Consider the following 13040-nt stretch of genomic DNA (forward strand, 5'->3'; position numbering starts at 1 on the left):
GCGTGCACCAGGCTTGGGTTTCTCTGGTTCTCTAAAGGCCTCGAAAAATCTGTGGGCCTGGGAGCCAGTTGGAGGCCTGATCGTTTCTCGCCTTGTTGCCCACTTTCCCTTCCACGTTCTGCCGTGGAGTGATTCGCCTCGGCTACGTGTGGGCTCCACGTTAGCCACAAAATGAACAGCCTCCCCCTGGGGCACCCTTCCTCGACCCTGCAGAGCCCCATAGTAGATTTTCCTGGTCTAGGATATACTGGCCCTAGGTTCTGCCTTGAAGCCAGCCCTCACTCACCCTTTTTAGCAAGGTGCTGGCCTCCAACGGATTTCTTTCCCTTCCTCTTTGGTCATCTACAGCTCGCCACTAAATCAGTGCCCCCCAGTTTAGCTAAAGCTCACGCCTTTTTTTTTTTTTTTTTTTTTTTGGCATCACGATGAGTTCTGCTGTCCTACCCTCTTTCCGCATTGAAGGATGCGGTAACTGTAGTGTCCATTCATTCTAAGCGACCAGCGATCTACACATTGAAATGTGTTTCTTTTCGACCCTCTGGTTTTCAGTATTGCTTTTTTTTTTTAAATACGATTTTCGAAACAGTTCTAGAAATATGAAGGTTATTTTTACGTCATGTACTGTGGATTTATATTGCCATGGACATGCCATTTTGATGCTGGGCAGAGTGGAGCAGACCAAAAAGAGGGGAGAGATTGGAGATCTCTTGTACTAGACTGCTTTAGGGGTGAAGTACTTATATTAGGTAGTTGGCAGTGTAGTATACACTCAGCTTTAGGGTTGTTTTTTGTAGTTTAAAAAATTTGGTTTTTACACTTGTAAAACTTTTATTGAGGTAATTTTATTTAGACTAGGAATTGCAAAAGTAGTGTAGAGTTATTGTATACCTCTGATATTATGTTAAGTCAGTAGATCAAATTGGGCTTTTTTTTTTTTTGTACCGGGGATCGAACTGGGGACCTTGTGCTTGTGGGGCAGGCGGTGGAACTACTGAGCTAAATCCCCGCTTGAGGATTAGTGTGAGAGCTGTACTTTTTAAGATTATTCCCAAAACATTCAGAGGCCTTGAGAGCATTCAATTCTCAGGATTTGAGTAGATGCTACTATAAAAAATTTTAAATTTTTATTAGTACATGTTTGCAGTACATGATTACACTTATGGGGAGTTGGTGTATGTATATAATACATCTTAATTATTTCACTTCACTTTTTAAAGTCTTTTTTTTTTTTTTTTCAATGAGACAAGGGTCTCCTTATGCATTTCAGGCTGGGCTTGAACTTACAATGTAGCCCACGCTAGCTTTGAACTCAAGGTTATCCTGTCCCAGCACGTGTGCACCACTACATCCTGCTGCCTTGGTTTTTCTCATCAGTAAGATAAAGATTTGGGGATTGAGCAAAACATGAAATCCTTAGTCCATCGTTATTCCAGTAACATTTCAGTGTTTAGGCCATATAATTGATGTTACTTGAGAATTTTCAGTGATGTGCCAGTCTTACTTTGACTTTCACATTTTTTAACTGTTCTCTAATACATAGATTTTCATAAAAGTTTCATGAAGTTGTAATTCATAAGTTCCTTTCTTTCTCTTTGGTACATTATTACTAGAAGCAAACATTGTGGAATAAAAACAACCTTTGCATTGGTAATTTCAAGACAGTGGGGAACCTTGGAGTCTCCACCTACTTACTATGTTCCCTTGAGAAGTTTAGCTTCATCTGTAAAGAGAATAACAAATCTACACCAGGTAATAGGTAATTTGGGAGCTTAAATGGGGTAATGACTTTTGTAAATAAAAGTAAATGAAAATGTTGCTATTTTTAATAAAACATTTTGGTATTACCTAATATTTTCTTTTTTGGTCACAAAAGTGAGCTCCTCCCCTGCCTCTAGTGTAGGAAACCAAGATCTTTAGGGTTTGTTTACTTTGGAGGCACGGTCTTGCTGTGTTGCCAAGGCTGGCCTTGAACTTGAAATTCTGTGCCTCAGCCAAATGTGTGCTGACATTTTTTATTTTGTAATTTCTTTTTTTACTTCATTGTATTAGATCTCAAGAATATATTTCTGAAATTGGTCCATATATAAACACTGAGTAATGACTTTAGACCCAATAAGAATTTGAGACTTTTCAAGCTGTTAACTTTTTCAGCCAAAGACAGATTATTAGTTTGTCTTATTTATTCAGCATTTGGAGAAAAGTTGTATTGAATACTTACAACTTGAAAAAAACCATTTAATATTATTAAATCATTAGCATTATTAAAAGTATTCTCATCTTTTAAAAATGTGGATTTTTTAGCTTGGTGTGGTAGTGTACGCCTGTTCCTGTACTCAGTACTTGTAAGGCTGAGACAGGAGGATTGCTGTGAATTTGAGGCCAGCCTGAGCCACACAGCAAGACTCTGTCTCCTGTGGTGCCGGGAATCGAATTAGAACCTTGCTCTTGGGAGGCAGGTGCAGCGCTGCTGAGCTAAATCTCCAGCCCCCCCATTATTTTTTAATCTCCTGATTGTCTTCTCTAATACTCCAGCTACCATCTGTAAAAAAGGTATTTTGAATCCTTAAGGCTTCTTAAGTAGCTTTTCTTTATTTATTTATTGTTTTTTTCTTTTTTAAAAATAATTTTATAAGTTCCCTTAAATTATTTGTTAAAATAATATTTATTAAGATTGTTTTTCTGTAGCAAGTGTCTCTGTACCTTAGAATTGCCTGGCCAATTTGAAGATATAATGATGCTCAGATCTCTAATCTGATAACTGAATCAAAATTTCTGTTAAGAGAACTTGAACATCTGTAGATATTGAAATAGTCCCACATAATTCTGGTGACTTCTATGGCACATTTGCCCAAAACAAGGCATAATATCCCTCGTGGTTCAAGTTGAGTTGCGCTTACCTTCCAATTATTTAATGCATGGTAAATGCCTTAAATGATAAGTAATTAAATGATACTGAATTGTTGCATTTTCAATTAGAAAATTATATTTTATTAAGAAAGATTACATTTGGGTATTAGTATTTACTTTCACACTTTTCAGTAGCAGTTGCTAATATTTCTTTAAAATTTTAAAAGTTGTTCTTAAACTCAGAATTTTTTTAGGCAGCAACATCTAGATAGAATTTTAATTTTTCATATTCATAATACTCATCATAATATTCTCATTAGTAGTAAGTCATAATTAGTTTCCATACATAAAAGTAATCAAAATATTATTTTCTAAATACTTATAGTATCATAATGTCCTAACAGAGTTATGTTATATAGAAATATTAAGAGTTGCTAGAATGTGTTTACTTCCTCTTCTGGAAATACAAGAATGACATTTTTTAGAACTTTTTCCCTTAAGGTTTTCTTTCTTTCTTTTCTTTTTCTTTTTTTTTTTGGCTTTTTGAGACAGGGTCTCACTATGTAGTTGAGACTGACCTGGAACTCACTATGTAGCCCAGGCTGGTTTCGAACTCACAGCGATCCTCCTGCCTCAGCCTCCCGAGTGCTGGGATTACAGGCGTGCACCAGCACGCCTGGATGTACTTAAGTACTAAGTAGTGAATTTGAAAGTAATTCATCATTTAGAATGGGAACAATATTTAGGATGGATTCTTGCTTAATAATTTTTCTCTTGGTTTTCAGTGGCTTTGCTTTTCAGATTTCAGCTAAAACACATTTTAGTTTTTATTACAATTCTTTGAACTTCTTAATGATACTGAAATTTTTAAAAAAATTAAATCACAAGTAAAATTGCTTAATTCTGTTTCCCTCCCTTTCATTTCCAAAATTGTAAGTCTGCATTTTCCTGTATTCACAACCAGCATTTTTGGTCTGAGTAAATTATATGAATCTTTTTTAGTATTATTTTCAAAATTTACTGTATTTTAGAATTTAATATACAGTGCAACATGTTTGTGTAACTTTTTGAAAATGGCTTTTTTAATACCTTATTTTTGGATTTTTTCCTTTGCTTGTCAGTTTTGGTTGATATTTCATAAGATTTAAGAAATACAGTTATAGTCCTTAATTCTTATTGTGGAGATCACCCTATTACATATTTTTAATTTTTTTTTTTTGAGACAGGGTCTCACTGTGTAGTCCAGGCTGGCCTCAAACTCAGAGTTTATCCTGCCTTATCCTCCTGTGTGGTGTGGGTGTATGCCAACGTACCTGGCTTGAATAGCTTTTATATCTTTATAAAGTTTTTTGTAGAAATTTCAAAGCAGCTGGGGGTGATGGCCTACTTACACCTGTTATCCCAGCACTCAGGAGGCTGAGACAGGATTGAGGCAAAATCGAGGGCAGCCTGAAATAAGCTACACAGCGAAAATAAAAAGAAAAACAGCATTCAGAATTCCTGATACTTTTTAATTTTTGACGTAATTGCAAATTTACAAAAAAGTTGGAAGAATAGTACAACAAATTCTCAAGTGTCTTGCACTCAGATTATTCAGATATTAACATTTTACCAGTTGTCTATTCTCCCCTCCTTCCATGGTTTATTTCTGAAATGTTTTGCCAGTATGTTCCAGATGTGTTGCCCCTTAACCCACAAATACTAAAGTGGATTTCCTAAAAACTAGTATGTGGTTTCTCTTATTGAACAACAGTGTCATGATCTAAATCAGCATATTAATTTAACATTGATACAATATTGTCTAGTTAATCAGGTAAAAAAATACTGCCAGTTGTCCTCAGTTGATGTTTTTTTTTTTCTTTTTATTGAGTTTATTGGTACATTCTAGGTTTACAATACAGTTACATTCATTACTGGGATCTTGTACCTTTACATTACAGGTCTTGGTTTGATGTTGTTTTTTTAAAAATTGCTTTATGAAGGTGTAACTGACAGATAAGTCAATCATTTTTAGTAAATGTTTAAAGTTGTGTGACCATTACCTCAAAAGGATCCCTCCTGCCTTTTTTCTTTTTTCTTTAAAAAAAATTTTTTTTTTGGTACCTAGGATCGAACTTGGGACCTTACGCAAGCAAGCAGTGAAACCCCTAAGCTAAAAATCCCCCGCCCCACTCCTGCCTTTTTGCAAATCATTCTGTTCTCTATTCTACCTCAGTTTGTGGCAACCACTAATGTTCATGTGTATTGTTTTTTAATCAATGAAATTGGAAAAGTAAAGTAGAAATCTTTTAGAAAGGGATCAGTTCCCTATTTTTGGAGATTGAAAGCACTTAAGCAATTTTTCTTTTACTTTGCCCTGCCTGCCTGCCTGCCTGCCTGCCTACCTACCTACAAGTATAGGCAGCCACCCTACCACTGAGCTGTACTTCACCAGTGTGCTGAGTATTTTGTGTCCTTGAAAAGCCTTGCTCGTAAAATAAAAATTTTCTGTTAAACATTTCACATTCTTTGGGCATTGAATACATTTTTATCCCCTAGGAATAATTCCTTTGGACTTCAGTCCCATGGAAATTTAGGTTATGAAATAATAGTATTACAGGACATGCTTTGCTTAGGCTGAGGCAGTTACATTGCTATGCAGTGTACCATGCAGGCTATAAACAGGGGGGGAAATAATATACATGACACTGATAGTCACTGATATTGATTGTAGAATCACTGGACTAGCTATAAAACTTTATATAGTAACTTGAATTTTACTCTTTCATAACTAATACAAATAATACCCAGAGGGGAACTTGACATAATTTTTTTTTTTTGAGACAAGGTCTCACTATGTAGTTCAGGCTGGCCTTAAATTTGGGACACTTCTCCTGCCTCAGCCTCCTGGGTGCTGGGATTATTGGTATGTGCCCCCCGCCTGGCTGATTTTTAACATTTTAGACATTTTGGTGCACAGTGTCCTGATGGATCTAATCTATAAGGCGTCCCTGGTGAAATACTTTGTCTGGATAAGTCTGCAACAGAAGAATGTTTATAAGCAATATTTTGTGGTATTTTATGTATCTATGGTACTCAGAATTGTAGAAAAATGGTTTGAAAGAGTAAAGAATAAATGACAAGGTAAAAGTGTAAGATGTTGAGTAGAAAAAGCACACAAAGTATCCATTTTAATTTCAGTGAGTTTTGAGATGTGTGTACACCTACAATCTATACAAAATGGGACATTTCATTATATATGCTTTTTTTTTTGTTATTTTGGGCTACAAAGCTTCATACTTAACTACGATGCTTTGAACATTTTAAAAGTTAAAGAATATTTATTTATTTTTGCAGAACCAGGGATTAAGCTTAGGTCCTTGTGCTTGCCAGGCAGGCACTGGAGCCGCTGAGCTAAATCTCCGGCCCAAAAGTAAAAATATTTTTTTTAAAAACTACTTAAAGCATTTATTACTAATAAAATAACATTCTGAAACCCTATTTTTTTTTTCCTATTTTGGTTTTTTTGAGACAGGGTCTCACTGTGTAGTTGAGACTGACCTGGAACTCACTGTGTAGCCCATGCTGGTCTCCAACTCACATCAATCCTCCTGTCTCAGCCTCCCTAGTGCTGGGATTAAAGGTGTGTGCCACCACGCCTGGCTCTTAAACCCCATGTTAATCCCTTAGCAAATCCAGAGACCAGCAACTTGGTAACATTTGCACCATCACTGTCTTTTTCAAGCCACCATCTTTTGTTGAATTATTTAATTGTCTCTTGCTTCCATCTTGTTCCCGTCTAGGTATTTCATTTTTTTTGGTACTGGGGATCGAACTCAGCTGCTTGGGAGGAAGGCAGCAGAACAGTAGAACCACTGAGCTAAATCCCCAGCCCGGTCTTGTTTTCTTGGCAGGTTCTCACTATCTGCCTTAGTTCACAAACAGTTTTGTTTGCAAACTGCGTGGGATGACAAACACAACCTTGGCCATCTTTCCCACACAAACACAAACATAGCCATTGTTTCCAAAATTGTAGAACAAATTAAGTGCACGAACAGAGGTACCAAGTACGAGATACTTTGTTAATAATTAAAATGTTATTTTAAAAAGGGTATAAGGAAATGAGCTGAGAGATTAGCAATTGAAAATATTCTTTTTTTTTTGTTGGTTTTTTTTTGTTTTTTTGAGACAGGGTCTCACTGTGTAGTTGAGACTGACCTGGAAATCACTATGTAGCCCAGGCTGGTCTCGAACTCACAGTGATCCTCCTGCCTCAGCCTCCCGAGTGCTGGGATTACAGGTATGCGCCACCACGCCTGGCTTGAAAATGCATTCTTTAAAATCATGATACACACTGTATTATTCATTTGTTTTGTTATGAAAATTTTTCATAGAACTGTTTTTATAGTTTATTAGTACTTGTATTACATTAAAATAATAAGAAATATAAGCCAGGTCAAAAACTTTTCAAATGTCTTCCATCTCATTCAAAGTAATAAAAGTTTTAGAGTATACTGCCAAGCCCTATATTCTCTGAACATCTACCCCAAGTAATAATATTAATCTCTGATTTCACATTCTGCCCCCCAGCCCCATTCTAAGGCTGGAACCCAAGCCTTTTGTACAACGCTACAGCTCCAGCCCTTAAAAAAAATTTATTTATTTATTTATTTATTCATTCATTTATTTATTTATTTATTTATTTATTTGTACCAGGGATTGAACTCAGGACCTTGTGTGTGAGTTTGGCATTGCTCCTGCTTTGACCTCTCCGTGCTGGGATTACGCGCTGTGCCACCACACCTAGCTTCTGACATTCCTCTTTACTGTGCTATAGACATACTGTTCACTTTGATGTTCCTTGCTCAAACACCATGCCTACCTCAGGCTTTTGTATTTGACATTTGCTTGGAAGGCTCCACCCCCCCCCATAATGTGAATAAGGTTGGCATTGCTCCTGCTTTGACCTCTCCGTGCTGGGATTACGCGCTGTGCCACCACACCTAGCTTCTGACATTCCTCTTTACTGTGCTATAGACATACTGTTCACTTTGATGTTCCTTGCTCAAACACCATGCCTACCTCAGGCTTTTGTATTTGACATTTGCTTGGAAGGCTCCACCCCCCCCCATAATGTGAATAAGGTTTTCATAATGTGAATAAGGTTTCCTGCCTCCTCCTCTAAATATTTGTTCAAATGTTTGCCTTCTTTGTGAGGCCTGATCACCGGATTTGAAATATACCACTCCGTAGCTCTCTTTCCTGCTTTGTTTTTCCACAAAATACCCACTAACTTTGAATGTAGGTATAATTTGTAAGAGACTTATAAATTGTATTATTATGATGGTACATCTGATAAACATGATTTTAAGAGTTCCTTTTCACATAGGAAAACAAAATTTTGTTGAAATATGTTTAAAGTGAACAGTATTAAAAATAAAAAATATTTAATTTCTGAATTTCTGTAGAAGGGACCATTACCTTCTTTCCTTTTTTTTTTTTTTTTTGGTACCAGGGATCAAACTTGGGGCCTTGTATTACCTTCTTTCTTAAAGGGAAAAATAAAGTCCTGAAATTTAGCTCTTACTACAATATTTTTTCACCTGTGAGATCCAGCCTATTAACTAGCCAAGTACTGAGCAGCTCTAAATAAAATTATTTCATAGAAAAATTAGAAAGGAACAGAATGGGTATCTTGGTATGAATTAAAATATATCTAGTTAACTTTTCTTTTTGTTTTTTTTTTTTGAGGTATGGTTTCTCTCTAATTCAGACTGGCTTTAAACTCACTGTGTAGTCAGGGTGGCTTCAAACTTGTGGCAAGCCTTCAGTCTCAGCCTCCTGAGTGCTGGGATTACATTTGTGTGCCACCACGCCTGGCATATCTAATTAACTCAACATGAAAAACCGCACAATGTAGCTTTATTTTTAAAATATTGTATCTAAGACTAATGGGAGAAAATAATTCTAGAGATGAATTATGGCTCAATTTGGTAACCATTGTAAAGGCAGGCATTGGTCCATTGGGCATAGTACCTGGCACATGATAGCTGCTTGATAAATTTGTCTGTTGAGGTCCTTAGACTTTATTTACTGATTCATTAATTTATTTATTCAACAGGTAATATAAGAACTGTCTTCCTAAGAAAGTGCTAAGGTAGAGTATTGTAATAACACAAGAGCTTCTGTAATTAGGGCAGTAGTAGCTTTCTCTGTTATAAAAGAAGACACATGCCCTTCCACCCTTTTATATAGAATATTTGTTATTCTTTTGGGTCAGGATATATTACAAAAAAGATTATTAAGAAACTTAACAGATTTACAGTCCTGCAGTCTTACGTTTTTCTCTTTTTCTTGGTTTTTTGGGACAAGGTCTCATGCTGATTGGTGTTGAACTCACTGTGTAGCCGAAGATGGCCTGTAACAGAGGTGGTCCTCCTGCCTCAGCTTCCTAAGTGCTGTGAAATTTTGTTTTGTTTTGTTTTGAGACAGGGTCTCACTATATAGTTGAGACTGACCTGGAACTCACTATGTAGTCCAGGCTGGTCTCCAATTTACAGCGATCCTCCTGCCTTAGCCTCCCTAGTGCTGGGATTACAGGTGTGTACCACCACGCCTGGCCTGACTTTTTTGTTTTTTGAGACAGGGTCTGACGCAGGCTGGCCTTGAACTCATTCTGTAGTCCAGGCTGGCCTCAAACTGTTGGTGATCTTCCTGCCTCAGCCCCCTGAGTGCTGGGATTACAGGAGTGTACCACCATGCCCAGTTTGTGTTTTTCCTTTGTAATATGCACTAATTCATACCTAAATTTCAAAGTATTTTCAGTATAGTACTTTATTTGCTAAACATATGGATAATCCTAGAAATCCTTTTACCTGTAAAGTTTTCTAAATATGTTAAGTATACTGTGCTTTTGAAATTGAAATTTAAAGATTTTGTATTATCCTATCTTACTAAGTCATGGGATCAGTCTGAGGACGAAAAGTTGTGAGCATGAAGGATGTGCTTTTCTGTTGGAAAGAAATATCTAACAAACAGGTAAAAACAATGAATTTCATTAAAAATTGGAATGAGTCTTTTTTAACCTATCAGATTATTAAAATTTAAATACCGGTTTATTTTCACATTGGTGAGGCTATGTGGAAAGGATGTGTATCTTTGTTTTGGGGATTGATGTGGAAGTGTAGTGTGGATACATACAGTAGCAGTAACTTATAGAATTACTTATATAGCTGTATAGTGTTCTCTGTCCATCTAGTATGTCCTAGAATGTTCAGCATTATTTATGAGTTAAAAAGTAGAAGCAGCCATTAATTGTAGAATAATTATTCTACATTTATGTTATAATTACTTACTGCATTATAAAAACTGGGATAGAATTTAATCAACTAATATGAGGCGATGTCAGTGATATTAATGCAGGTAATGATAAGAGTATGATTAATTATAAAAACCATGAATTATTATATGTTAGTTTGTACTTAGATCTATAGAAAACACAGTATGTGCTTGTTGAGATTAGTGAGAAAGAAAGTGGAAGACTTACACTTTTCATCTTCTCTCTTCTGAAGGGTGAGTAAAACAATCATAAAAGACAAAAGAGAAATAATAGATACATATTTTTAAAAGCTTTTGATAGTTCTGGAATTCTTCAATTATGGGGGGATTGCAGTTATAGGTACAAGAATTTTTCCTAATGTTCGCTAGAAATAATATGCTTTTTCATCATTTCACTAATATTAGTGGAATTAGTTATGTGGGATCAACTTAATTATTTTGGCTGCTTTTTAAAAATTGGTGCACAGAACCCTCCCGGGACACCCTAACATTGTTTTTCCACTTTTTCCAAAAGATATGTGTGGTGAAATATGTTCATGAAATAAAAAATTTTGAGGGAGGGAATATTTTAAATAGTTGTGTTCATTAAAGGATGAAGTTTTCCTTTAATAATATACCAAGGGCCGGGGATTTAGCTCAGTGGTACCACCGCCTGTCTTGCAAGCGTAAAGTCCCGAGTTCAATCCCTGGCACCAAAAAACAAAAAAACAATTACAATATACCGAGACTAAACAAAACAATTCATTACACTCTTATATTTTGAAAAACCAAATGGCTAACATCTGACTTAAGAATGGATAAACCAGGCATGGTGGTGCGTGCCTGTAATTGTAGAACCCTGGGAGGCTGAGGCAGGAGGACAAGTTTGAGTGAGCCCAGATTGAGTGGCTTATTGAGACCCTATTTCAGAATTTAAAAAGGTATATGTGTGGCAGGATGAGACTGGAGATGATGTTCACTGTGAAGGGCCTGGTGTCTATCCCAGTCTTTGAGAAAAAAAAAAAAAAAGAGGTTTGCTTTTATTTATTTTTTTGAGACAGGGTCTCACTATGTAGTCCAGGCTGGCCTTGAACTCACTACGTAACCCAGGCTGGTCCTGAATTCACCACTGGCCTCTGAGTGCTGGGATTAAGGCATGTGCCACTCACTACATCCAGCCTTATGAGATTTGCTTTTAAATGTAAGAAATATGATGACCTTTTTTATTATCTTAAACTGTACGTTATCTTTTTTTTTTGTACTGGGGATCAAACTTGGGACCTTGCACTAGCGAGGCAGGTGGCAGAACCCCTGAGCTAAATTCCCAGCCCTGTATGTTATCTTTATATTTGAGTGATTACAATGTGATATAATGTCAGGATCTCTCTCCTCCACGGCCTGAGATTTGTACAATTCCCTTATACATTTGTTCTTCAGGAATTAGACAACGCTGAGTCACATACTCTTTAGCTTTGTGAATTTAATTTGTGGGGTACTGATAGGTACCAAAAAAAAAAAAAAAAAGCATCACAGCAAACTGTTAGATACCTTCCTATATTCTAGGTTTGGATTAAAAAGATTCATTGATGTTTGGTATTTAATTTTTGGATATTAACTGAACCTCAAAAATTTTTTTTCCTTTATATGTATTTCTACATGATCGTAGGAGTCTATCCTGAACTTAGATCTACATTTTGGGAGCTTATTTTAGAAAAGATCTAAGTTTTAAAAATTCTCAATGGACAGACAGAGAAAAGAGGGTCTTTGCCAACTCCTTTGGGTAAGAAAACTTTAGACTTTTGCAGATACTCTAAAAATGAAGGTCAACAAACTAGGCATATGAAATTATAAAGTTTTCAAATACAATAATTTGTCATGATTTCTTTCTTTAGACTGCTGCAGTAAGAATGTCTTTCCCCCCTCATTTGAATCGCCCTCCCATGGGAATCCCAGCACTCCCACCAGGGATCCCACCCCCACAGTTCCCTGGCTTTCCTCCACCAGTGCCTCCAGGTAAGTTTCTATTTTCTTTCTTTCTCTCTTTATTATTTTTTAAAATTGAGTTTATTGGTACAATCTAGGTATACAATACAGTCACATTCATTACTGGGATCCTGTACCTTCACATGACAGGTCTTGGTTCTCATTTTTTCCCCTTGTCCCCACACTCCCTTCAACCCCCGCCCCATTTACAAACCCTTTATTTCCATTTTTTCATTTTCTCTTATTTTTTTCTTTTTCCTTGTTTCCTTTCCCCTATCCTTACCACTTTCCCTACACCTTTAGCCATTTTCTTCCTATTTCACACTATTAATTATCGCATTAGGATCTTGTGTACTATTATAGTTTTAGTTTCTATTTTCTTTAAATTTGTACTTTCGCAATTTTAGTATTAACTTTAGGAGAGTGATAGAAATGTGACCATGTTAGTAGTAAAAATACCTTTTAGTATCATTCTGAAAATAATCTTTCTATGGTGGTAGATTTTATATATGGCTTACCTTGAAAATTTTTTTAGAATTTCTTACGTTTAAAGTAATAGGTAAGCCGGGTGTGGTGGCACACGCCTGTAATTCCAGCACTCAGGAGGCTGAGGCAAGGTGGATCACTGAGTTCGAGACCAGCCTGGGGTACATAGTGAGCTCCAAGGCAGTCTCAACGACATAGTGAGACCTTGTCTCAAAAAACAAAGCAAAACAAAAACAGGTAAAAATATACTACATATTACACTTATGTGGTTCAAAATTAAAATGTATAGAAAATTACAAAGTGACAAATTTCCTTCACATACCATATATCTGCCTTTATTCCTCTCTTTATGAGAAAAAAATGACAGGGTCATTAGTTTCTTTTTTATTTTCCCAAGTTTTTTTTTTTTTTTTTTTTTTTTTTTTTTT

General features: G+C 36.1%; 1 protein-coding gene across 4 annotated transcripts in view; it reads left to right on the forward strand.

Annotated features, from left to right (window-relative positions):
• Rbm25 (RNA binding motif protein 25) overlaps positions 1 to 13040 on the forward strand; it is a 65971-nt gene that overhangs the window by 347 nt on the left and 52584 nt on the right. The window contains exons 2-5 of one of the 4 annotated variants that reach the window (XM_033766685.1): positions 8948 to 8983; positions 9785 to 9864; positions 11810 to 11923; positions 12036 to 12156. In XM_033766685.1, coding sequence (XP_033622576.1) covers positions 11882 to 11923; positions 12036 to 12156 — 163 coding nt within the window. In that variant the 5' untranslated portion in view covers positions 8948 to 8983; positions 9785 to 9864; positions 11810 to 11881. Of the gene's footprint in view, positions 1 to 8947; positions 8984 to 9784; positions 9865 to 10378; positions 10399 to 11809; positions 11924 to 12035; positions 12157 to 13040 lie in introns of those variants that run through there. The other 3 variants (XM_033766684.1, XM_033766686.1, XM_010645425.3) reach the window with 3 other exon arrangements.

Source organism: Fukomys damarensis, unplaced genomic scaffold, assembly GCF_012274545.1.
Source record: "Fukomys damarensis isolate Sample0158 unplaced genomic scaffold, DMR_v1.0_HiC HiC_scaffold_21, whole genome shotgun sequence".
NCBI classification, from domain to species: Eukaryota; Metazoa; Chordata; class Mammalia; order Rodentia; family Bathyergidae; genus Fukomys; species Fukomys damarensis.